Source organism: Anopheles maculipalpis, chromosome X (genome assembly GCF_943734695.1).
Source record: "Anopheles maculipalpis chromosome X, idAnoMacuDA_375_x, whole genome shotgun sequence".
Lineage (NCBI taxonomy): Eukaryota > Metazoa > Arthropoda > Insecta > Diptera > Culicidae > Anopheles > Anopheles maculipalpis.
Window position 1 is genome coordinate 19,456,481 of NC_064870.1, and position 26,635 is coordinate 19,483,115.

Here is a 26,635-nt window from a genome sequence, read left to right on the forward strand (position 1 = left end):
CCGCGGGTTGGGTGATGGAGTATGTTCCGGGCGAGCACAAAGTTTTTTTCACTTTTGGATTTTTTAATTTTTTTTTTATGCGCACTAATAAGAACGTGAACTGAACCGAGCCGACTGCGCCAGTTATGGTTATCTTTCTTTTTGTAATATAAAAACAGATTTAATTACGGAAAATAAACTTTTAATATTTTATTGAGAGCTGATACACCTCGGCTGCACGATGGGCGAAGACTGCTAGACTGCGCTAGATGGTTCTCCCGTTGGCCGCTTGTCCCACGGTACCATGTTGCATGCTGACATTCCTGGAGTATCAGATGACATGCTGATGCTCGGAAGTCACGTTGTACAACACGGGACCAAGGTGTCGGATGCAACTCAGCGTGTGAAACATTCTGCGCATAACTATATATATATATATATATATATATATATATATATATATATATATATATATATATATATATATATATATATATATATATATATATATATATATATATATATATATATATATATATATATATATATATATATGTATATATATATATATATATATATATATATATATATATATATATATATATACATATATATATATATATATATATATATATATATATATATATATATATATATATGTGGGAACAGATAAGGAAGAGAAAGAGAGCGAATGAAAAACTGAGCGGACTGTCTAAAAGGATAGGGAGCAGTGTGGAAGAGCGAGACAAAGAGAGAGGGAAAGAGAGAGAGAGCGGAAAGAATATACTAGGAGGCGCGCAGCAGGATAAGACATTCGCGTATCGACAGTCAGAACGAAACGACCTTCGAACGTTGTTAATACCTTTACTTTGAAATTTTGTTTAATAAATTCAACTCTTTCCTTACATGGGGGCTCAACCGGGATAGTGAGTGAGTTTAGAACAAAAGGATAAGTTGGTGTCAGTTTGAAACGTGTGATAACCAAAGACGATAATATGACGACGGTTGAAGAGCTGTGTGAGAATTTTACGAAGATCGGTTTGATACGCGAGTGCGAAAAGCTTGGTTTGCCAACCACTGGTGGAAAGATGGAAATTGCCGAAAAGATCATCAAACATCGGAGTAAGACGAGCTCCAATAGTGAAAACGGTGATGCTTTAGAAGGCGAAAAGGATGATGATCGTTGTTCGGAAGACGATGGTAACTGTGAGAAAGACGACTCACAACACTCTGGCAACGAGGAACGTGATGAAGACGATGGCCCAAGCACTGATGACGAAGATGACGACGAGGACGATAATATCGATGAAGGAGATTCCGATTCAATATTTCAGACAGCAATTAAAGCTACATCAACACCCAAAAATCCACGACGACATGCACCGAAACGACTGAAAGTGTATTCTTTTAGAGACATGGAAGATAGCATCGAATCTTTCGGTGCCGAGGAAGGAGAAGATGTGAGGATGTGGCTGAAGCAGCTAAAGAGTGTATGCAAAGCAGCGCGATGGGACGACGAACAGCAGCTGATTATGTGCCGTAAGAAACTAGCCGGTACGGCTAGACGATTCGTATTCTCCCTTCGGACCAGTTTCAGTAGTTTTGCGAAGTTGGAGAAGGCGCTGATCAAAGAATTCGCCCCACGCATAAGAGCGAGTGATGTGCATCGTGCATTAACCAACCGGAAGAAAAAGACAAGCGAATCTATCCGAGATTATATTTACGAGATGCAACGGCTTGCGATACCGATCGATCTGGATGAGCCAAGCCTATGTGAATATATAGTGAGTGGAATAACCGACGATGAGCATCATCAGTCGATATTATTAGAAGCTCAAAGCATCGAGCGACTAAAGAAAAAGTTGTTGAATTTCGAAAAGGTAACGAAGACTGCAAAGAGTAAGACGAAGCGTGAAGAGTTCACAAAAAAGGAAGATAAGCTACGACCGAACGAAAAGGCAAATAATAAACAGATCAAAAGGCAGAATTGTTTCAACTGTGGCGAAACGTCGCACATTTCGTCGGAATGCCCACAAAAGAACGAGGGACCGAAGTGCTTCTCGTGCAATATGTTCGGTCATCGGGCACGCGACTGTAAAAAGGGCAGTACCAGTAGCAAAAGTGGTAAACAAAATGTATCGATGTGCAGCGAACAACAAAGTCATTGTGTGCGCTCCCAGCCAATTCCTGTTAACCGAGAAGACGAAATTGTGACGAAGCAGTCTACGAAACTAACAGGAAAGAAAACAATGATAACCATGAAGATAGGAGCAATCGCCATAGAAACACTCTTCGATACCGGTAGTTCCTTAAACCTGATGACATATCGTACTTACAAGAAAATCGGACAGCCGGGTCTCGACGCTACCACAGTGAAATTTACGGGTTTCGGTGGAACAGAAATCGCGGCACAAGGGGTTTGTACAGTAGATGTGACTATCGAGAACGAACATTACCGGGAAGTGCAATTCTATGTGGTGACAAACGAAAGCATGCCATTCGAGGCTGTACTAGGAACGGCATCCCTAGCACATTTTGATGTGAGTGTGACCACTAACGGTGTTATGTTGAAAAGGAAAGTTAACATTTACGCAGACGTAGAAACATCCCCAGGGAACTTTATTTTCAATATTAATGTTGAAGAGGAAGAAGTGGAAGCACCCGTAAAATACAAGGACGCAATTTCAGAGTGTATTCGAAATTACAAGCCGAAAGATTGTCCGCATGAAGACAATGAATTGAAAATTCAAGTGAGTGATGATATCCCGGTGCGTGCGCACCCAAGACGTCTTGCGCCGCTGGAAAGGAAGGTGGTAAAATCGCAGGTAGACGAGTGGCTACGTGATGGTGTGGTGCGTCCATCAAACAGTCCATACGCTAGTGCAATCGTGGTCGTACCGAAGAAAGACGGGTCGCGTAGAGTGTGTGTGGACTATCGGGAAATTAACCGAAAAATCATACGCGATTCGTATCCCATGCCTATCGTAGAAGATCAAATCGATCAATTAGAAAGTGCTCGAGTGTATTCGACGTTAGACTTAAAAAATTCTTACTTCCATGTGCCGATCGCTGAAGATAGTCGTAAGTACACGTCATTTGTCACCCAAGAAGGACAATATGAGTTCTGCAGAGCTCCATTCGGATTGTGTCTCAGTGGCAGTGCGTTTGGCAGGTTTATAAATTCGGTATTGCGTGAGTTGATTAACGATGGAACCGTATTGGCATTCGTGGATGATATAATAGTGCCAGCGAAGGATGAAGAAGCGGGTTTAAAATCGGTAAAACGGTTGTTGAGCAATGCTGAGAAAGCAGGACTGCAATTTAATTGGAAGAAGTGCAGGTTCTTGCAAAGACGTATTGAGTACCTCGGATACACAATATACGAAGGACGCATAGAACCATCGCAGTTGAAAGTAGAGAAGGTGAAGAGATTTCCGATGCCAACTACGACGAAACAATTGCAGCGGTTTTACGGATTGGCGAGTTACTTTCGGAAATTTGTAGTGAATTTTGCGGAAGTGATGCGTCCATTATCGACATTGCTAAGAAAAGACGAAAGATTTGAAGTAACCGATGATGTAAAGAAAGCGTTTGATCATATAAAAACAATATTAAGTCAATATCCAGTGCTTCGGATTTTCAAATCAGGGCTTGAAACGGAAATCCATACTGACGCAAGCAAGGAAGCGTTGGCAGGCATTTTAATGCAGCGGGCGGAAGACGACGGAAAGTTCCATCCTTGCTATTATTATAGCCGGTTAACAAATCAGGCAGAAAAGAATTATCATTCTTTTGACTTGGAATCTTTGGCAGTGGTTGAGTCTGTGAAGAAGTTCCGGTGTTACTTGCTTGGACAACGGTTTAAGATAATAACGGACTGCATCGCGTTTAAGCAGTCCTTGGTGAAGAAGAATCCGAACGCGAGAACCAGCAGATGGCTAGATGTGCTAGCTGAATTCGAATACGCGGTGGAACATCGTTCAGCAGACAGGATGCGACACGTGGATGCCTTATCACGAGCGAACGTTATGGTGGTAACGTCAGTGGTGTGTGCGCGAATAGCCGCAGCGCAGCGTGCTGATTCGACTATAGCAGAGATAATACGCAGAATCGAACATGAAGGAAGCTATGATGAATTCACGGTAGTGGATGGTGTTCTTCATAAGGGCAGCGTGGGGGCAGAGAAGTTGTACGTACCGAGCGAAATGCAAAGTCAAATAATACGAAGCGCACATGAGCAAGGACATTTCGGTGTAAAAAAGACGAAAGAACGAATCGCAACAGATTATTTTATTCCCAATGTTGATAATAAGATCGCAAAAGTTATCGCGTCGTGCGTGAGATGCATAGTAGGAGAAAGAAAGCGGGGTAAGATGGAAGGAGAACTTCACTCCATCCCAAAGGGAAGCGTTCCTTTGGACACATTTCATATTGACCATATGGGGCCTATACCCTCAACTAGGAAGTCCTACAATCATATCTTTACGATAATAGATGCGTTCACCAAATTTGTTTGGCTATTTCCGGTAAAATCTACAACCGCAGAAGAAGCAATTAAAAAGTTAAAGATAGTTGCAAATACGTTTGGACATCCAAAAAGAATTATATCCGATAGAGCAACGGCGTTCACTTCGAAAGCGTTCGAAAACTATTGTACGGAAAATAATATAGAATCGCATAAGATTGTTACAGGAGTACCGCGAGGGAACGGGCAAGTCGAACGAATCCACGGCGTAATAATTCCGATCTTAACTAAATTATCTGTGGAAAAGTCAGACGAGTGGTTTAAGCACGTTGATAGGGTACAAACGGTCATAAACAACAGCTGGCAAAAGGCAATTGGAATGACTCCATTCGAGTTGTTCATTGGCGTGAAAATGAAAACGAAGGATGATGTTATGTTGGCGCAAATATTGAAGGAAGAAATGCAGAAAATCTTTAATGATGGACGAGACGAATTACGACGGCACGCGCGGCAAAACATTGTTAAGATGCAAGAGGAAAATAGAAAATACTACAATCTTCGCCGTAAGAAAACACGAGTGTACAAGGTGGGTGATTTGGTAGCGTTGCCATTTACCCAATTCAGGACAGGAGGAAAGGTCAAAAAACGATACTTGGGTCCATATGAAATCCAAAGAACACTGCCGAATGATAGATATGAGGTTCGCAAAATAAACGAAGAAGATGAAGGGCCTCTTCTAACGACCACGGCAGGAGATATGTTGAAAAATTGGTCACAATCGGATTGATTGTTATCAGGAAAGGCCGTGTGGGAACAGATAAGGAAGAGAAAGAGAGCGAATGAAAAACTGAGCGGACTGTCTAAAAGGATAGGGAGCAGTGTGGAAGAGCGAGACAAAGAGAGAGGGAAAGAGAGAGAGAGCGGAAAGAATATACTAGGAGGCGCGCAGCAGGATAAGACATTCGCGTATCGACAGTCAGAACGAAACGACCTTCGAACGTTGTTAATACCTTTACTTTGAAATTTTGTTTAATAAATTCAACTCTTTCCTTACATATATATATATATATATATATATATATATATATATATATATATATATATATATATATATATATATATATATATATATATATATATATATATATATATATATATATATATATATATATATGTGTGGGAAAGGGGTTTGACATCCCTGGATAATTTATTAATGAACAATTCAACAATAAAACGGGGAATTGATCGCGATAACGCCAAGGTGATCGGACGTGTGACATTTACTCTTATCCGAAACTCGACGTAATTATAACCGTTCTTCTACCATACATTTGGTGTCAGAAGTGGGATCGTAGTGTCTACTGCGGCCAGAAGATTGTATCGATCGTATCTATTGGATAGCAGAGAGATAGCGATGCTTTGCGGATAACGGGATAGTTGTGCCTATCGGATAGTTGCGCGTTTCAGTGCGTGTCAAATAGTGGTGCATATCGGGAGTTATCGAACAGTGTTGCATATCGGTGGTTATCAGACAATAGTGCGTGTCGGATACGATGGATATCCCGGCAAGTGTGGAAGAGCTAGTGGATCAATTCACTCGTAGCGGCTTGGTGAAAAAATGTGAGTCCTTGGGACTGGGCACAAGCGGTACGAAGGAGGAGCTGGCTGGCAGGATAGTGGAACACGGTGAAAGCGCAGTTCAAGACACCACTGGGGTGGAGAACTATGTTGGATGCGGAAGCAGAGTCCTGCACGATGGCGCAAGAGAGCGTGGGTCGTGAGGCTCGGGGCGTGTCCATCGCCTTCAAAGATGTGCAAGACTATCTGCCAACTTTCTCCGGCAAGGAAGACATGAGTGCATGGGTTATAGAGTTTGAAACGAGCAGCAAACTCTTCAAATGGCGCGACCTGCACAAGCTAGTGTACGGAAAACGCGTTTTGTCGGGCGCAGCAAAGGCTTTCGTGAGAAGCATTCCGGAAGTTTCTTCATGGGACGAGTTAAAGTGTGCGCTCGTTGACGAATTCGAGGAAAAGGTGTCTAGTGCGAGTGTTCACGAATCATTGCGACACCGTAAGAAAAAAGCGGACGAAACGTACGCTGAGTTTATTTATGCTTTGTGTGAAATAGGCAAAAAGGGACATGTGGATGAAGAATCCTTGTGTGAATATGTGGTGCAGGGGATTGATGATAAACCTTCAAACAAAACGTGTTTGATCGGAGCTAAAACGATAAAAGAGATGAAAAGCCATATAAAAACGTACGAGAAACTGACCGCGTTAATTCAGGATGAGCGATCGAAACGACCGGGTACTGCTCAGAACTTAGGCGGAAACAAAAAACAAACGCCAACTGTTAGCGTGAAGTGCCGTAAGTGCGGGAAAATGGAGCATATCGTCAAGGATTATCCGAACAAGGCAGATGGACCAGTTTGTTTTGTGTGCGGCAAGCCAGGCCACCGTGCTAAGAAATGCAGTGAAAAGCCCAGTGCTTCGGGGAACGCCAACCTGATCAGTGGTGATAAAGGTGGAACGATCAGCATGAAGATCGGTAAAAAGGAATTGCTCATACTTTTCGACACTGGAAGCCAGTATAACCTTTTGTCAGAAGTAGTACAAAAGTCTATCGGCTGTTTGAACGTTACACCAACTGAAATGTGTTTCAACGGGTTCGGAGGAAAACGAACAGCGGCTCTAGGTGTGGTGAAAACGAAAGTGACAATCGACAACAACGATTATCCGGAAATGGAGTTTTATATTGTTCCCGGCAACAGCATGAACTATGAAGCAGTGCTTGGGAGCGAGGCGTGGAAAGTGTTGGACGCTACAGTGACACAAAACGGGATAGAAATACGCCCCAAAAAGGACCAAGACGATGAGCGTGAGAGTGACGTATTTGTGAGCGAAGCGTACCAAATAACGGTACCACCCAAGTATCGTGCAGCGATCGCGAGTGTGGTAAACAAATACGAAGAAACGCGCTGTAAGGACAGTTGTCCGGAAAGTCCGGTGAAGCTAACAATAGTGCCAAACGAACGTATTGTTCCTTTTCGACACTCGCCAGGCCGATTAGCCTACCCGGAAGAAATGGCAGTTAAAGAACAGGTGGAGGAATGGTTAGCGAAAAGTGGTGCGATCTTCAACTTCGGACTTTGCCAGCCGTGTGGTCGTGGTGAAGAAGAAAGATGGCAAAAACCGTGTGTGTATAGACTATAGGAAGTTGAACAGCTCTGAGAAAATCAACGCTGTTACGAAGTTTAGTGTGTCTAAAAACGTAAAAGCAGTACAAGCTTTCCTTGGACTCACAGGTTTCTTTCGAAAGTTTGTTAAGAACTACGCACAGATTGCTCGTCCACTCACCAATCTGCTGCGTAATGATGCGGAGTTTAAAATGGAAAAACAAGAGTTGTACGCGTTCGAGCAACTGAAGCAGATGCTAGCAAGTGAACCGGTGTTGAGGCTCTACGAGAGGGAAGCAGAAACGGAGCTCCATACCGATGCATCGAAGGAAGGATATGGTGCGGTTCTGCTTCAACTTCACGAAGGTAAGCCCCACCCGGTATTTTTCTGGAGCAAGAAAACGACAGACGTAGAGACACGAAAACACTGTTACGTTTTGGAAGCTAAGGCGGTGTACCTTGCGGTCAAGAAATTTCGTCACTACTTGCTAGGCGTTCATTTTAAACGGATAACGGATAACGGTAACGGATTGTAGTGCGTTTAAGCAAACGTTACAGAAACCAGAAGTTCCTCGTGAGGTGTTACCGTGGATATTTCATTTACCAGACTTCACTTTTGATACGGAACATAGAGCTGGATCCAGGCTCAAACACGTAGACTATTAAAGTCGCTATCCGCTGCGTGTAATGATCGTAGGAGGCGAAGTAACGGCACGAATACGTGAGGGACAGAGAAAAGATGAGATGATAAAGGCAATATGCGAAATACTTGCTAATCAACCATATGGATCATATAAGCTCAAAAGGGGTCTATTGTATCAAACAGCGAACGGTACTGATTTGATTGTTATTCCCAAAGTAATGGAGAGTGGGAATAACAATCAAATCAATAACAATCAATCACAACAACGGGCATTTTGGTGTACAGAAAACTATACACAACCTAAAACAGAAATACTGGATACCTCATATAGAGCAGAAAAAAAAAAACGGATTATTGATAACTGCGTTCGATGCATTATTTACAAAAAAAAAGTTAGGGCTCAAGGAAGGGTATTTGCACTCTATCGAGAAAGGTGATAAACCATTGCAGACGTTGCACGTAGATCATGTTGGGCCAATGGATGCGACTAGAAATAGGTCCAAATATGTTTTAACCATAGGGGATGCATTTTCGAAATTTGTGTGGTTGTATCCCACAAGACCAACAAGCGCCGAAGAGACGGTTCAGAAGATAGAAAGTTGGTCCACTATATTTGGTAACCCAGAGCGATTAGTTAGTGATAGGGGAACAGCTTTCACTTCATCACTTTTTGCGGAACATATGAAAGCTAGCCGAACTGAGCACCTAGTTTGCACTACAGGCGTACCTCGCGGCAATGGACAGGCAGAGCGTGTAAACAGAACAGTCCTGACAGCACTTGCTAAACTTTCTGCGAAAGAACCAACTAAATGGTTTAAATGGGTTGCGCAAGTGCAACGTGCTGTGAATGCGCATGTTAACTCATCAACAAAGAAAACACCGTTTAAGTTAATGTTTGGAGTTGTAATGCGAAACGGTAATATGGATGAGTTAACCAAAATAATAGAAGAAGAAATGTGCGAAGGTTTTGAAAAGGAAAAACAGGAAATCAGAATGGAAGCCAAGGAGGCTATAAAGAAAGCTCAGCTAGAGTATAAAAAGCATTATGATAAAAAACGAAAACCAGAAACAGGGTATAATGTGGGTGATCTGGTAGCCATAAGGCGCACGCAGTTAATAGCCGGCAAAAAATTAGCAAGCGAATTTTTAGAGCCGTATGAAATTACACAGGTCAACAGAAATGGTCGGTATGAAGTTAGGAAAGCGGCCGAGGGGGAAGGACCAACCAATACCACAACCAGTGTGGATAATATGAAATTATGGGCGTATGCGACGAACTATATATATATATATATATATATATATATATATATATATATATATATATATATATATATATATATATATATATATATATATATATATATATATATATATGTGTGTATATGTTTGAAAATATATACACACACCGAAATGTCAAATGGTATGATCCAACCTGGCAGTAGAAGATGTCAGATTGGAGAGGAAGGAAGAGGAGGAAGAGAGAGTAAAAAATTAGTTGGATATGAGCACGCGTCGTTATCGGGTCGCTCCAAATATCGAAACATTTTTTGTAATTGCTTTAAGGAAATATACACAACGTAGGGACTGAAACATTTGAGTCTTTTTATTTAAGTACACGATCACGGTACACAACAGTATGTATATACCAACTGGTACACTAGAGCTAAGAAGAGTACCATGTATGATAAACGCTGCCTTGCATGTGGATGCTTGTGTGTGGATGCTGGATGCATGCGTTAGCAAATCCAGCAAAAAGGAGAACAAGCCTCTCTTCTGTTCGAATCACCAACTAATAAAGACGTGTCGCAAGCCCGACCCATCATTGGCGCAGCCGGTAGGATATAGTAAGTGGTAAAACAATGCAAACACAAGATTTTGATTTTCTAGTGAATCTTTGTGACAGTGTACCCGAAATCCGCTTGCGATTGAATAATGCGTGATTTCATCTCCGAGCGATCTTCAAAGTTCGGGTGATTTGTGGTTCCGCTGCTTTCTAACCACGTGCTGTAGTGAGAATCTTTTGTGTAAGGTCGTTGACACCAGACTAAAAGGTTAAGTGTTACACTTTGGAATTAATTTTTTGCGCACTACCAGATAGACGCAAAACCAATAAAAATAAATCATACTATCAGCTACATTTTTTCTCCATTTTTCAATTGAACACGTTTTGGTGAGTTTCTGCAGAACAGAGAGCGTTCGAGCGTTTTATTTTTTGTTCGAACCAGATTTGTGCGCACTATCAGATAGACGCGAAATCTACAATACAGCACTACTAGATAGTCTGTTTTTTCTTTGCGGAGTGCGACCTTATGAGTGACCTTCCTGAAATTCTTTCCGCTAGGCGTGACCTCGTAAGTGAGGGGAAATACAGTGATAGTGTGCATTCTATCGAATCAGGAGATTTGGTCCATATTCCTATACCAAATCTCGATATTGAGCTAGGAGCAATGTCTCTTGAACAATCGCAACCGCAGACACATGCAGTAAATGATGTGTTATCACACATTTACTTTAGTTACATTTATTTAATTGATAACACAGATGAGCAGCTTAAACGCAAGTATACAACACGTATCTGCTAGGCAAACATCGTTCGAAGTTGCGCTACAAAGGTTATCGAACCCTGCAAGCACGTGCTCCCCTAACACTTCAACGGTGCCTGTTCAGACACCTCATGCAAACAGTGATTTTCAAATCGAATCGATACCAGTCTATGGTGGTAGTCGTAAGCAATTGCAATCGTGGATAACAGTGGTGGAAGATACGTAGAAGTGGTAGAAGATTGAAAATGTAATGAGTAGTCAGGTGTACGCAATTTACGTACAATCAATCCTAAATAAAATTACTGGAAATGCTAATGATGTGCTGTGTCTCGCAGGTAATCCATTACATTTCGATGATGTTAAAAAGGTACTCGTAGAAGCTTTTGGAGATCGCCAAGAGCTTGCCACTTATAAGGCTCAGCTTTGGTCTAACAAGCAAAGCGATGAAATGAGTAGACACGCATACCACAAGAAGACTAAGGATATAATGCACAACATCAAGACCATTGCTAGACAGAATAGGTTATACAGTGACAATTGGACAGCCATTTGTAAATTTATTGATGAAGATGTGTTAGCAGCATTTATTGCCGGGCACAAACATCCTTATTTTGGGTACGCCCAAGCAGCGAAACCGGATGACCTTGAAAGTGCTTACGCATTTCTTTGCAAATTTACTGCATATGAGAAAATTTCGTCCCAACTTACTGTTATTAAATTTCAAAAACCAGGTGCAAGTAATAGAATAGTAAACAGTTTTACAACAAATGCAGACTCGAGGAAAATACACACAGAGGCACGGGTTACTGGCCAAACACATTACCAGATTAAGCCAGAACAAATTCGATATAAACACCCGACTGAGAAAATAGATGCTTATCCGGCTATTAGAAGCAAATTAACGATTAACAGAAATGTTATGAATCATAACGAAATTCCACAACTTGATGCCGATGCTTCAGATTGTGAAGGAGAAATTATGTCAATTTTTTGGGAAGTTACAGAGGTAACCCTACCAGCTTAGATTACCTCCCGTATTTGAATTGCACTTACTCTAAAAGTGGGCAAAATTTGAAACTATTAATCGATACTGGCTCGAATAAGAACATTCTTAGACATGGTGTAATACCCGAATCTTTTACTACCTCAATTAAGGACACACGTGTCAAAAATATAACAGGCATTGCGTCCACAGCAAAGGGCAGATTAATTTACTTGGTTTTGGATTACTAAAACAGACTTACTATTTAGTAAATTTGCACGACATTTTCGATGGAATACTAGGGTTTAACATTTGTGCTGAAAATAACACCATCATCGATTATATAAAAGAAGTTATTATTATCAATGGAATTACTTTCCCTTTCACTAAATACTTTCGTTCTAAAAGAATATTTCATCATTTAATCACAATTAATACACTAAAAGACGGTGACTGGTTAGTTCCGTGTTTTCAAACACTTTACAAAAATTGTATTATAACACCAGGTTTATATAGAGCCGAAAATGGCAAATCAACCGTTAATATTTTAAGTTTCCATCAAAAAATCCCAACAGAAAAGAAAACATTTGGGTTGAAAGCAAATAATTTTGAAACAATTACGCCTATCTCTGTACGTAATTGTGAAGTATTAGATAAAAAAAAATTATAGACTCCTTGATCCATACAGAACATCTCTTACCATTAGAAAAAGATAGTTTACTTAATACAATAATTGACAACTCTCAAGTACTTTTGAAAGAAGGCGAGAAACCCTCTTCGACAAGTGCTATAAAGCACAAATTAATTACAAAAGATAACGAACCAACCTATTCAAAATCCTTCAGATTTCTCCATCATTTCAAATCAGATGTAGAAAAACAAATACAAGAAATGCTAGACAATTAAATTATTGTTCACTCGAGTAGCCCATATTCTTCATCAATTTGGGTGGTTCCTAAGAAAAATGACGCCTCAGGCCAAAAAAAAAAAAGTTGTAATAGATTATCGCAAACTCAATGAGAAAACTGTTCACGATCGTTATCCTATTTCTCAAATTGAAGAAATACTCGATAATTTAGGCAAATCATCATATTTCACCACTTTAGATTTGAAATCAGTCTTCCATCAGATCCAAATGGATCCAGCGTATCAAGAAAAAACTGCATTTTCGACTGGACAGGGGCATTTTGAATTTACCAGAATGCCATTTGGATTGAAAAACGCGCCAGCTACGTTCCAACGAATGATGAACCATGTTCTGTCTGGTCTTATTGGATCTATTTGTTTCGTTTATTTAGACGATATCATTGTTATTGGTGATAACTTAACTTCACATCTAAAAAATTTGGATAGCATCCTGAAACGACTAACAGCTTTCAATTTAAAAATCCAATTAGACAAATGCGAATTCCTCAAAAAAGAAACTCATTTTTTAGGGCATATAATAGACTCAAACGGCGTCAAGCCAAATCCCGAACTAATAGAAAAAATGTCTAATTGGAAACTACCAACAACCCAAAAAGAGTTAAAACAATTTTTAGGATTGACCGGATACTATCGAAGATTCATAAGAGATTACGCAAAAATAGCTTAACCGTTATCCAACTGTTTAAAAAAAGATACTATAGTAAATTTCGAAAGCGAACATTATCTTAAAGCGTTTCAAGAATTGAAAAATTTAATTACCTCAGACCAGGTGTTAGCATATCCCAACTTTAACCTACCATTCATCTTGACAACAGATGCGAGCAATCATGCTCTTGGTGCAGTTTTGTCGCAAATTCAAGAAAGTAAAGAAAGACCTATTGCATTCAGCAGCAAGACCCTAAATAAAACAGAAAGTAACTACTCGACTACTTAGAAAGAAGCTCTTGCTATAATTTGGGCAATACGAAAGTACAGACCATATCTCTATGGGAACAAATTCACCCTTGTGACCGACCATAAGCTGTTAGTATTAATAAAAACGTAATTATCACGTAAAATACAGACAAGGAAAGACTAACATAGTAGCAAACGCTCTGAGTCGAATATCGCAAGAAGTCAACGCAAACGAAGCAATAACTCAAAACGTTACTGATAAAAAAAGGTCTCACTGAAAGCTACGAATCATGAAAAGAGCGAATCCTCTGGAAGTGTGTACATTCTGCCGACGATTCAAGTGATTACTTCATCCATATAACGAACAGACCGATTAATTACTATCGCAACCAGCTAATTTTCAAAATTTCAAACACAAACTCAACTGTTATAAGAGACTCGCCATTCCCTAATTTCCATAGAACAGTAATAACTAAAAACAGTTTTGGCATAGAAGACTTCAAGCGCTACTTACTGAAATTTCATAATAGTAAGCAAACTGCAATTCTTGTCCCAGAAGAACTAACGCAAGTGTTACAAACGGCTTTCAAGGACAATTATTCGATCAAAGGTCACTTTGTCATGGCAAAAACAATAGTCGAAACAATACATCATAAACCATACGACCATACGACGCATGACCATACGTCGTAAACCATTTCTTGTCGTTAATCGATTCGTTATCGAAACATCTACAAATGTTACACATAAAAAACAAGAACATTATCCAAGTACAAAGAAAGCTTTCACAATATTTTGCGCAATACGGTATACCCGGCGAGATAATAACTGATCATGAAACAACGTTTAGATCAACGCAACTCAAAAACTATTTGGGATCATTAGGAGTGGCACTGAAATACGCTTCATGCTCAGTATCCAACGGACAGATAAAAAAAAACACATAGTACAATAACCGAGATTTACAACACAAATAAACACAACTACGAAAACAACGACGTCAAATCTACGATAAGGATAGCAGTAGCGATATACAACAATACAATCCATTCAGCCATTGCCCAAGCACAACAAAATAGGTAAAGTCGTTGCAAGAATGGGGCTAAAATGGGGCCCTACTTTTGTCGCGATGATTGCCCCGTAGTCAGAAACGTATGGGGCAATTTTGTTTACCACAAATTATGACGTCACAAAATTTTTGACGTCATGAAAAATGTGCAAAAAAATTGATTTGTGTATGCTGTTTTTTTCTCTTTCGCACTGCTTGTTCGTTCTTCCATGCTTTTTGCTCTGTTTCTCTTATGGATCAAGGTAGCTGCTTTTGAGCCTGTGTGTAGAGGAGAGATTGAAATATGCAGTACTGTTTTTTCTGGATATCTAGAGGTGAGCAGGAGAAGTGAGAATTGAACTGTAGAGAGAAGAGATTGAAATATGCAGTACTGTTTTTTCTGGATATCTAGAGGTGAGCAGGAGAAGTGAGAATTGAACTGTGATTATTAGTGTATAATGCATATTTACCATATGATTTGCTGCGGCGGTGATGCGATGGTCCTTTTTAGTCGTGATAATCTAGTGTGGATCGGAGTAGGTTTTGTTTTACATGCGCTATATAGGATCGCAAGTTAAAGAAAATGTGTTTTTTGTGTACATTCTTGTATTTGTATTTGGTAAATGCAAAACTAGCAAACTATAATGAATATCATTGTTGAGTTTCAATGATCCATGGTTTTGTTAAGAATCGTCGTGGTGGACCGTGATGTAATACATCGCCTTTATTCATTATCATCTTTTACTATTTAAGCAAAATGCCGCTGGACAAAGAAACAGATGATATGACGTTTTCATCTGAGTACAACAAATTTGTGAAAGTATTAGGATCGAAAGGTAACATTCAAATTGCATTTTGTATGGTTTAAACAGTTTTTTATAAATATATTGAAATATTGTGCGTTAGCTACTGACACTGGAAAGGAAAATACTGTTCCTATTGCAACAGGTATGTTAACGTGGGAAAAATTGTATTAACTTCTTTGTTAGTACTGAAACAAGTTAATGAATTTACAGAAACTTATCAGCAAGCTTCGACATCATCGACAGCGTTTCAATTTCGGTCATGTAGACAACCTTTGGAAGAGTTACGCCAAGGCACGTATGAAATGATCATGCATAACAAGCATTTCAACTTCATTGTTATCTTTACTTGTTGAACTGTTACTTGCAGATTCAAATGCTATTTCAACATCCACAACAACAACAACAACTACTACCGTCAACGAAACACAGCTTCTTTCATCAAATAGTAAGTATTTGTGTCTTGCATTATTTTGGAAATTTGTTTATGCTTATTTTGATTTCCAGATGCCAAAAAGAGAAAATTAAGCAATTCTTTATTAGATGAAACAAACGATGAAGGATTGACTATGGCCATGACAAATCTTTACGTTCAGCAAATCAAGTCATTGGAGCAAGAAGTCGAATTTTTGAAAACGCAGCTTTACGGTAAAATGGATGTACTGTTGAAAAACTCGGCTCGACAAACCCAAGCATTGAATGAAGTATTGGCAGCTAGCTGTCCAAGAGAAGGACTTCTTCCAAGAACAGAATTTACCTTAGAGCCTTTGAAAACTGAGGAAGAGGTGAAGATTTTTTATGAACGTTTAGAATTAGACAGTACTTATAGGCAAAATGTAGTGCGTTGGTTGCATGCGCAAGTTACAGAATCGAATGTAAAAAGACGATTACACGTGTTAATAGATTTAATTTTTACCAAGACCCTTTTTGCTAAATGCAGCTGGACAGGGCTCAGTCGCACAAAGGACGAAAGGAAAGTAGAGTTACGTAGTTTTAATAATATTTTAGATTTATTTATAACCGTGGGAAGTAACGTGAGTTTAGTTGTAACCTCGGATTATTTGGCTAAGTTTTTAAAAACCAAATTAAATCATGCTTGTTCGCGTGTACATTTAAGTGAGGAAAGAACGACATTTTGTAAGGTTAAAGAAAAAACGGATTAAATCAGGATTAATGGATAAGTTCAGTATTTTTAAATGCTTGATATCTAAGAAAACTTTTTTCATCTTAAAAAATCTACTTTTAAGCACCTTCTTAGCTGGTAAATTATAATGACGTTTGAATAAACTTAAGTTAAAGTATCGTTACTACGCATATGGTAATAAAACTAATGCACGTTCCATTGCTTTGGCTAGTTGAATAATTTGCCATTTTCTTTATTTGATGATTTATTAAATGATGCGAATAAAACACAATCGAAGATATTATAATGAAAACATAACGCACATGGCAATACGGCGTAAATCAGTCATCCTTAAATAAAAAAAAAAACAAATAAAATAAACCAGGTTTTTATCACATTTTATTAAACTAGTGTATGGATGAGAGGAATAAATATTGCTTCATGTTTGCGATTCGTGTGTACCGCTACTAATTTGCATTTAATTTGTTCTATTGACATTTCCATAAGAGACTCTGATAAACTATTTGTACATCCCTTAAAGATGAATATTTCGCTGGATTCGATCGGATCATTGAATATCAAACCTTTCACACATAGTTCATAGCCTTTAATGGTTATTTTATCGATGTCATGTTCGGAGCACTGGTTCGTTTCGTGAAACTTAACAATTTTTTCATCTTTTGCTAGGAACCAACTGTCCCTCAGGTTGTTACGAAGCTGAAAGCCGGGCCTGACATGAACGGTTGTGGTATTTCCTTTAACTGCAACTGTAGGAAACTTTATCTGGCTATTTGATTTGGAGAGATGAAATTCATCACACTCAGATATTCGATTTATCGCTTGTTCTAAGTTTCTGAATCCGCTTCGAAGTGTTCGTTTCAGATGTTGCAATTGATTCTCAAAGGGGTATGTGGATATAGACGACAATGATCCAAACCGTTGCACTTCGTCATACATGTGTTGTAAGTTGTGCACGTTACTGCTCATGTATCTCTCGCCGTACACTTTGTCAAAATCTTGTACAAAGCGATCCAGAAACTGACCAGCAAATTGCCATTTATCTTTGTAAATGGTGGATGAGAGTAATGTTACTGCGCAAAAAAGTAACATGAAGTGATTATAAATATCAGTTGGAAGATGGTCTTCCAAAATAACTATTGATGCGTAGTGAAGAAAGGATGCGCACTCCGATGCTTTCCAATAATGTAAATATTTTATCGATCGAAGCTTACGGTGGATTTCTGTTGGTAATTGAATCTTTTCCAGTTGCTCTGAAATTTGTGTCAATTGCCGAGGCGACCATCGTTTTCTGCCCAGTGATCCATCGCGCCAACCAATAATCAATCTTTTCATTATGCCAAGGTCTATAAGATGTAAGCGGTCCGCTGTAATAATGTCTTCAATAATATCGATGCCTAACAGATCTGTAATCGGTGTCGATGTTTTACGATGGCCTGGGTATGCGTCGTCTCTAAAGCCTTGATCCGTTCTTTTTGGTGCGTTAAGGCCTGTGAACGCCATCGTATGTGCTTCATTGTGGTATGTACCAATTACCGTACATTTTAAGCATCCTGCATATCCCGTATGGCCTGTTACACCTGATACAAAAATTAATACTTATCATCAACAGTAGTCATGCGTCAAATGCAAAAAGTTACCTTTAATAAATGCTCTGGCTGGAGTATCTGCAACAAAGCATCTTATTTTTACGGTAAAAAACTCTCCGTTGATTGTAATTCCTTTTGTCGTAAGAAAATTTAATTCTTCGACCATTGGTCGCAGATATTCCTCCACGCTTTCTGGCTTATTTTGTCCGCAGAATATTGCTGCTGTCATTACTGGCGATTCAGATAATTCATACACAGTAAACAGAATAGGCCAAAACTGCATGTTGCTGCTGTTGTGTAGCGGTAGCCCGTCGATTGACACCGTTAACGATAAGTTTTTAATTGTTATCTTATTGAAGCTGACAAGGATGTAAAAAATAACGTAAAGTATCAGCTTGCAACAATAATAAAAAGGTTTCGCTTCAAATAAAACACTTACCGAAAATAATTTAGCAAGCACTTCTCAAACCCTCTGTACCAGAACTGGCCACCACCAATCTGCTTTATCTCCGTCGAAGGATTCCGATTTGTCCGCAGCAAAGTTTTAGCGGTTAAAGGGACTTTGACGTTGGCTTTTTAAAAAAGCTTTAAAATTATGTTTATGGAGCTATGCGGCGCGTTGGTGGAAAGTGCCCAGTAACGAATTCCATCAACTATAGACATTTTATCGATAATTTGATTGAACGTATCGTCAGTGTTGATTTCATTCTCATCTCACAGGAAGAACAGCAATCGATGTAGTCAGCCAATTCGACATATTCTTCTTCGGTCTGGTTCATATTTGGTACTGGACTTTGTTCTGGGGTTGGCGATGTGCGCTGCATTTCATGGTTTAAATTGCTCGTAGCTATATTTTGGGTATGTTGTAAATAATAATATAACATTAACACTACGATGTAATCGAACTTTATATTCGTTAAACTTGTGTAATAAAGTCAACTTACATGGTTGGCTTGGTCCTGCATCCTGATTATCCTTTTCAGTAGGTTCCAGCGCCATATACTTTGCAGCTTGGCGATAAAACATGCCAGATTTGCGCAGACGTTTTAAGTCAGCCATTACAAAAACGGTAACAACACTTTCAAATATCACTATTTTACACTTTCAAATATCACTATTAAAGATCTCTCAGCTGGACCAACACCCAAGAAATAAACACCTATTAAAACTGAACTGAACAACTAAACACTTTGTGAGATAATGATTTTTCCTGTATTTAAAAAATATATGTTTCTTTTAGTATCAAAGAGTTACAAACTTCATGGCACCAGAATATTTTTTTCGCTTTCACTTACTCCGCCGTCTGGCGTGATTTCAGACGGTTACGCGTTTAAAGGTACGAGGCGTGTATGTATGCGTTTCTGTGTGAGGTATAGCAGTGCAAGCAAGGGAAAACACCCGGCGTATACACACATGTATCGATACCTTTCAGAACAAAAATTTACTCCGTCTATACTGTCCGTGAGTGCGAGAGGAATGACATACGAGTTTGAGCGAAATGTAAAACCAATGCATCGATACGATCTAGACACAACATCGATATCGTTGGCAAACAACCATTGCTCGGCCTATCTCGTCTGTAAGTGCGAATGAAACAGTTATACGAGTGTGAACGAAACACAGAATCGTACGGTTACGGCAAATCCAAAGTTCATGACGTCACAGAATACTCCTACATAAGTGTAAACAAGTGAGCTAGACGATTTAGAGCAAGACACACGCTGTTTTGCCCCGTTCGTTTTGGTTGGGTAGTGCCTTAGTTGGCGGATTAACAAAGATTTGGTCAATAAGGCAATTGCCGCTTGGGTTTACCTTGAATAAACCGCATTTGACACATTTTGAAACGTCATATTTCGTTGGACGTTTATGATTGTCGGCCGCTTGGATGGTAGCTCTGTCAACGCAACGTGGAATCATCTGTCATGTGTATTTTTCTAACCGCTCGCTGAAGAATGAACAAAAGCTGGCCATTTTGCTGGAGCAAAGATTTGTACGAAAGTGTTGCATTACGGTTTTGTCTCGAATAAGCAATTTTAGCAGATTAGTGCGTAGGAGTGCAGTGAAAAATGATTCATCAAAAGTTTTGCTAGTGATGTGCGTTTGGATGTCGGTCTTCGGTATTGTGGGAATGGATAATATTGGATGAGTTTGAGTCTCTGCTGTGTCAAACAAAATGGAGAGAATCATGTCTTCTTGTGTCGAAGCTTATATCACGCGGATTATAAGTCTTCATTTGTTCTTTTTACAAATCGTGTTGAGGAAGCATAATACAAAATTGTAACTGATTTGGAAGCTGAGTAGTGTTCTGCATTAAGCCGGTAGCGGTATGTTCTAAGTAACACCATTTGCTCGCATTACCTTACTTTCATTATATTTTGCAGGTTTTGGTATCATCGAATAATGAGTATTTGCTAGAAAGCTATGGCGCAGTATCGCGCAGTGAGTATGTAATTACGGCGAACACACAGCAAAACGCGTAAATTTTTGCGCATGCCTTGAGTGTTCACATCGCTGGGAAACCGACGAGCCTTTAAAGCCGCTCTACACGCAGCGCAGCTCTGATCTTGCGAACAAAAAGGCTATTTCGTTTGAACGCGTTTATGTTGCACACATTTTTCATACTTCGAGAATAAAGATACACTCTGCGGTCATGACTTTTTGACCTATCATGGACGTGAGATAGTATACTGTTCTTTGTTTTTCAAATCCAGACAGCTGTTTCTCCATTCATTGCGCGTGGTAATCGCTTGTTACGAGTGTTAACAACAATAACTAAACTTCGTGAAGCACGAAAACGACGAAATGCTCGAAGATATTTACGCAGATGGTGGATGAAGTCGATGTTTTTGAATTGCGGCAAGGATGGAAATGTATTTTTTTGGTTACATAAGAGCGAAAAGTGTGAATGTAACTATTGTGATTATTTATGAATTATTTACACTATTTAGAAAGTTTGATTGCAGCGGGACGGCCGGCCTGGTGGTTTGATGATAACGGCGCAGGTTTTCAAAGGGCAAAAGCGGTCTTCAAATCCCATTCCCTGTAGTGAGGACTGACTAACCAACTACGTGGTATCGGCAGTCTAATAAGCCATTCGATTAAGCCATTGCGTGACCTTAGAAGGTCGTTAAGCCAAGAAAAAGAAGATTGCAACTGTCGTTGCTTGTATGGATACCAATATGTGGAATGCTATAATCCCGCGTGAAATGTTATGACAAGCCTAAAACTTTTGTTTTCACAGCACAGCCACTTTCCAAATTGAAAGGACGCTAAAAATCTTCTTCAATAAAAACCCGAAAATACAAGCGAAATATAAACCAAATACGACCGGACAAAGACTAAACCGACAGGACTAGGACGGACTAATCGCGAACGACTTAAAAATTTTCAAGGTGAGGACTATAGTTTAAAAAAAAGAGCAAAAAAAAACCCACTAGAGAAGGACGCCTTAAGAATGGGGGTCGACGACGACCCTGGTGGAAGTAGGATCTTCGGATCCTACTACAGCATTTTAAACGAAGAAAGAGGGACAAACAACAAAAAACGGAAAAAAACAGGCTACACCTAGGAGAAACACACGACCCAGAAGAAGTATATTCGATAGTCGAATGCACAACCCCAGGAAAAACTTTAGCCACATACAACCCATTCCTCTTCGCAAAAGCGACCGAACTAGCAATCGGAAACAGGCCACTCCAAAACCTTCTACGAGACGGCAGAATCCTCATAAAACAATGAAGCGAAAAAACTGGAAAGATTAAACCTCAGACACGGTGACAACACAACAAATGTTAAAATCTATGAGCACGAAGCGCTAAACTCTACTAAAGGTAGAGTAAGATGCGACTCCTTCAGGTACCTTTCAGAACAAGAGATTTTGGAGGGATTAAAACAACAAAAAGTATCCGAGGTTGTAGTAATGAAAAGGAAAAATATGCAGGGCGAGTACACGAACACCAGAACGGCAATAATAACATTCTAAAGTACAAGGCTGCCAAGATCGCTAGAAATAGGGTTCTACAACAACCGCGTGGAACAATATATTCCGATGCCAATGCGCTGCATGAACTGCATGCGTTACGGGCATACAAAAAAAAGATGCAACCGGGAAAAAGTGTGTGCTAAGTGTGGAGACGCATATCATGAAGAATGCAACAAAAAACTTAAGTGTAATGAATGTGGGGAGCCACATTCAACACTAGATAAAGAGTGCCCAGTATTCAAGGACGAATATGAAATTAAAAAAATTCAGACAGTAAACAGAGTAACCATGAAAGAGGCAAGAAGAATAAGAAGAGAAACCGCACCTACAGTACCAAGAATATATACAAACAGACAATATGCCAGTATCGTGAAAGGAACCCCATTTTTGCAGTTGAAACACTGCCACATACGCGCAGGACATGTTTGTGGATTATGTGATCTTCCACATCTGTAACACTTCATTTCTTGCTTGTGCGCTCTGCTCTGTTGGTGTGAAGGTGTACTGCTTCCACGGTAGTAGTGCACTTTCGGACCGACGCTACGTTTTGGCGCGCACTTAATCGCCGCCATTTCCCTCTGTTTCTCTTTCGATGTAAATGTTTCATTTTGTTCATCAGCAGCTTCCCACGTTCTGACTATATTTTCTGCACTCACGAATGTTAAGTCCGATTCTCGTAGAAGACGTTTTCTGAATCCTTCGTCTCGAACACCAGCTACTAGTTGATCTCGCAAACTTTCCGCTAAACAACACGTGAACTTACACGATTATGCAAGCGCTTTTAATTCTACTATGTACTCCGCAACCGACTGATCCTTTTGTAGATAGTTTCTGAAGTTGAAACGTTCCGCCACTATGTTGACTTTCTGTTCCAGCTGGTCTTGTAGCTTAACGCACAGCTTCTCGTTGTTTACCGTCTTTGGCTGTTCAGGTAACACTAGCTCTTATGGCGGAGAACCGGCCAGTAAGAAAGTCAAGATCGTGTCCCCTAACAGTAATACCCCTATGGGGGTTGAGCAGCCTAGATAACGTAGAGATTCAAAAAGCCGTGTATGGGAAATTGATGAGACAATTCCAGGAAGCCTTAGATAAAGCATTTCCGGGGACAAAGGTCAAAGTTGTAGAAGGTAGGGTAGATCTGGTAGTGCCGGAAGGAGCCATGTACCAGATACAGTTCGGAAAGGATGAGGCTGCGCCTATCGAAGCAGAGGTCCAGGAAGAGGACATTGCGAGTGTGATCCCAACCTCGTCGCCGACTGTTATGGAGTTAGATGCTGATCCTTCAAGTGCTGTTTTATGACTGTCCGGTTTATTCTCCTTCTTACTAATACATACATGTACGAGGGCTGACAATAAAGTAAGGTCTCCAACGCTGCAACTTCGCCAGATCATGCGCTAGGCGAAATCTGGCAACACCGCCGTGTTCCTTGGTTCCCCCACTACCACTTTGCTGCTGGGTGAGGCTTCCCCGACCGCTCAGTCTTGGCTGAGCAGCCGTCAACGATGGAGGTACCCCTCGCGTCAGCGTCTAAGTGCGAATTGCGTTCTGTAATACGTTTTTTGAGTCCGAAAAAGGTGACACCTATTGAAATCCATCGTCAACTAGTTGAAGTTTACGGGGAAAAGTGTATGGACATAAAAAACGCGCGTAAGTGGAGCCGCGAGTTCAATTCCGGGCGCACTAATGTTCACGACGAGGAGAGAAGTGGCCGACCGTCAGTCGGTCAGCCGGCAAGGTGATGGCTACGGTGTTTTGGGATCGCCACGGGGTATTGTTGGTGGATTTCATGCCAAGGAGAACCACTATCAATGCAGCAAGGTACTGTGAGACCCTGGAAAAGCTTCGTCGTGTCATAAAAAACAAACGCCCGGGATGGCTGAGCAAAGGAGTGAAATGTCACCACGACAACGCGCGCCCGCACACAGCCAACGTTACCCTTGACCTGCTCAAGAAATTTGGCTGGGACATCATCGATCATCCTCCCTATAGTCCCGACGTGGCCCCAAGTGACTACCACATATTCCCCGCCCTGAAAAAACATCTCGGAGGGAAGAAGTTTGAAAGTGACGCGGAGGTTCAGAAAGAGGTCAAGACCTGGCTGCGCGAGGCGGACGGAGAGTGGTATTCTGCCGGCATAGACAAGTTCATCGTGCGGATGCGCAAGGTGTTGGAAAAAAATGGCGATTATGTAGAAAAGTAGCCAAGACCTTGGCCTTTCCAACCGTGTATCGCTTTTAGTAAATAAATGTCATTTTCTATGAAAAAAAAATTGGAGACCTTACTTTGAGGTCAGCCCTCGTACTTAAATCTAACGCTTACACTATACGCTTACATACTACGTATACTTACGACACTACACCCAACATCGCAACAGTGTGTGTAATGTGCTAGAAGAAAGGACACAGTATAGCGACGTGCCAAGTATTCAGAAACACTAACATTCAAGAGCGTGTGAAAGTGATCAGTGAGAAAAGGCTGTGCAGAAATTTTTTGAGCAGTGGACATTTGGCTCATGCATGTTCATCGAAATACAATTGCCAGCATTGTTCCCAGCGCCACCACACTTTGCTTCATATAGATAGTGGAAACAGTGAAGTATTAGTGAGTGACACACCTACCCAACCAAAACGAACGGGGCAAAACAGCGTGTGTCTTGCTCTAAATCGTCTAGCTCACTTGTTTACACTTATGTACGAGTATTCTGTGACGTCATGAGGTTTTGGATTTGCCGTAACCGTACGATTCTGTGTTTCGTTCACACTCGTATAACTGTTTCATTCGCACTTACAGACGAGATAGGCCGAGCAATGTTTGTTTGCCAACGATATCGATGTTGTGTCTAGATCGTATCGATGCATTGGTTTTACATTTCGCTCAAACTCGTATGTCATTCCTCTCGCACTCACGGACAGTATAGACGGAGTAAATTTTTGTTCTGAAAGGTATCGATACATGTGTGTATACGCCGGGTGTTTTCCCTTGCTTGCACTGCTATACCTCACACACAAACGCATACATACACGCCTCGTACCTTTAAACGCGTAACCGTCTGAAATCACGCCAGACGGCGGAGTAAGTGAAAGCGAAAAAAATATTCTGGTGCCATGAAGTTTGTAACTCTTTGATATTAAAAGAAACATATATTTTTTAAATACAGGAAAAATCATTATCTCACAAAGTATTTAGTTGTTCATTTAAGTTTTAATAGGTGTTTATTTCTTGGGTGTTGGTCCAGCTGAGAGATCTTTGTAAAATAGTGTTATTTGAAAGTGTTGTTACCGTTTTTGTAATGGCTGACTTAAAACGTCTGCGCAAATCTGGCATGTTTTATCGCCAAGCTGCAAAGTATATGGCGCTGGAACCTACGGGAAAGGATAATCAGGATGCAGGACCAAGCCAACCATGTTAGTTGACTTTATTACACAAGTTTAACGAATATAAAGTTCGATTACATCGTAGTGTTAATGTTATATTATTATTTACAACATACCCAAAATATAGCCACGAGCAATTTAAACCATGAAATGCAGCGCACATCGCCAACCCCAGAACAAAGTCCAGTACCAAATATGAACCAGACCGAAGAAGAATATGTCGAATTGGCTGACTACATCGATTGCTGTTCTTCCTGTGAGATGAGAATGAAATCAACACTGACGATACGTTCAATCAAATTATCGATAAAATGTCTATAGTTGATGGAATTCGTTACTGCGCGCTTTCCACCAACGCGTCGCATAGCTCCATAAACATAATTTGAAAGCTTTTTAAAAAAGCCAACGTTAAAGTTCCTTTAACCGCTAAAACTTTTCTGTGGACAAATCGGAATCCTTCGACGGACTTCAGTACTAACAAAGTAGTTAATACAATTTTTCCCACGTTAACATACCTTTTGCAATTGGAACAGTATTTTCCTTTCCAGTGTCAGTAGCTAACGCACAATATTTCAATATATTTATAAAAAGCTGTTTAAACCATACAAAATGCAATTTGAATGCTACCTTTCGATCGATCCTTGACAAATTGGTTGTACTCAGATGAAAACGTCATATCATCTGTTTCTTTGTCCAGCGGCATTTTGCTTAAATAGTAAAAGATGATAATGAATAAAGGCGATGCATTACATCACGGTCCACCACGACGATTCTTAACAAAACCATGGATCATTGAAACTCAACAATGATATTCATTATAGTTTGCTAGTTTTGCATTTACCAAATACAAATACAAGAATGTACACAAAAAACACATTTTCTTTAACTTGCGATCCTATATAGCGCATGTAAAACAAAACCTACTCCGATCCACACTAGATTATCACGACTAAAAAGGACCATCGCATCACCGCCGCAGCAAATCATATGGTAAATATGCATTATACACTAATAATCACAGTTCAATTCTCACTTCTCCTGCTCACCTCTAGATATCCAGAAAAAACAGTACTGCATATTTCAAT

The 26,635-nt window shown here is 40.0% G+C and overlaps 2 protein-coding genes across 2 annotated transcripts; one reads left to right on the plus strand and one right to left on the minus strand.

Annotated features, from left to right (window-relative positions):
• Positions 1-14,953: 14,953 nt before the first annotated feature.
• On the plus strand, positions 14,954-16,626 carry LOC126564446 (uncharacterized; the record flags this gene model as incomplete). Its single annotated transcript, XM_050221507.1, has 3 exons — positions 14,954-14,966; positions 16,169-16,282; positions 16,472-16,626. Coding segments are annotated over 3 exons (282 nt in total), but the record flags the coding sequence as incomplete, so codon positions are not given.
• A 362-nt stretch (positions 16,627-16,988) lies between these two features.
• LOC126558501 (uncharacterized) lies at positions 16,989-18,901 on the minus strand. The gene is given in 3 exon segments (XM_050214528.1): positions 16,989-18,184; positions 18,245-18,552; positions 18,633-18,901. Coding segments are annotated over 3 exon segments (1,728 nt in total). The 5' UTR covers positions 18,857-18,901.
• Positions 18,902-26,635: the final 7,734 nt, after the last annotated feature.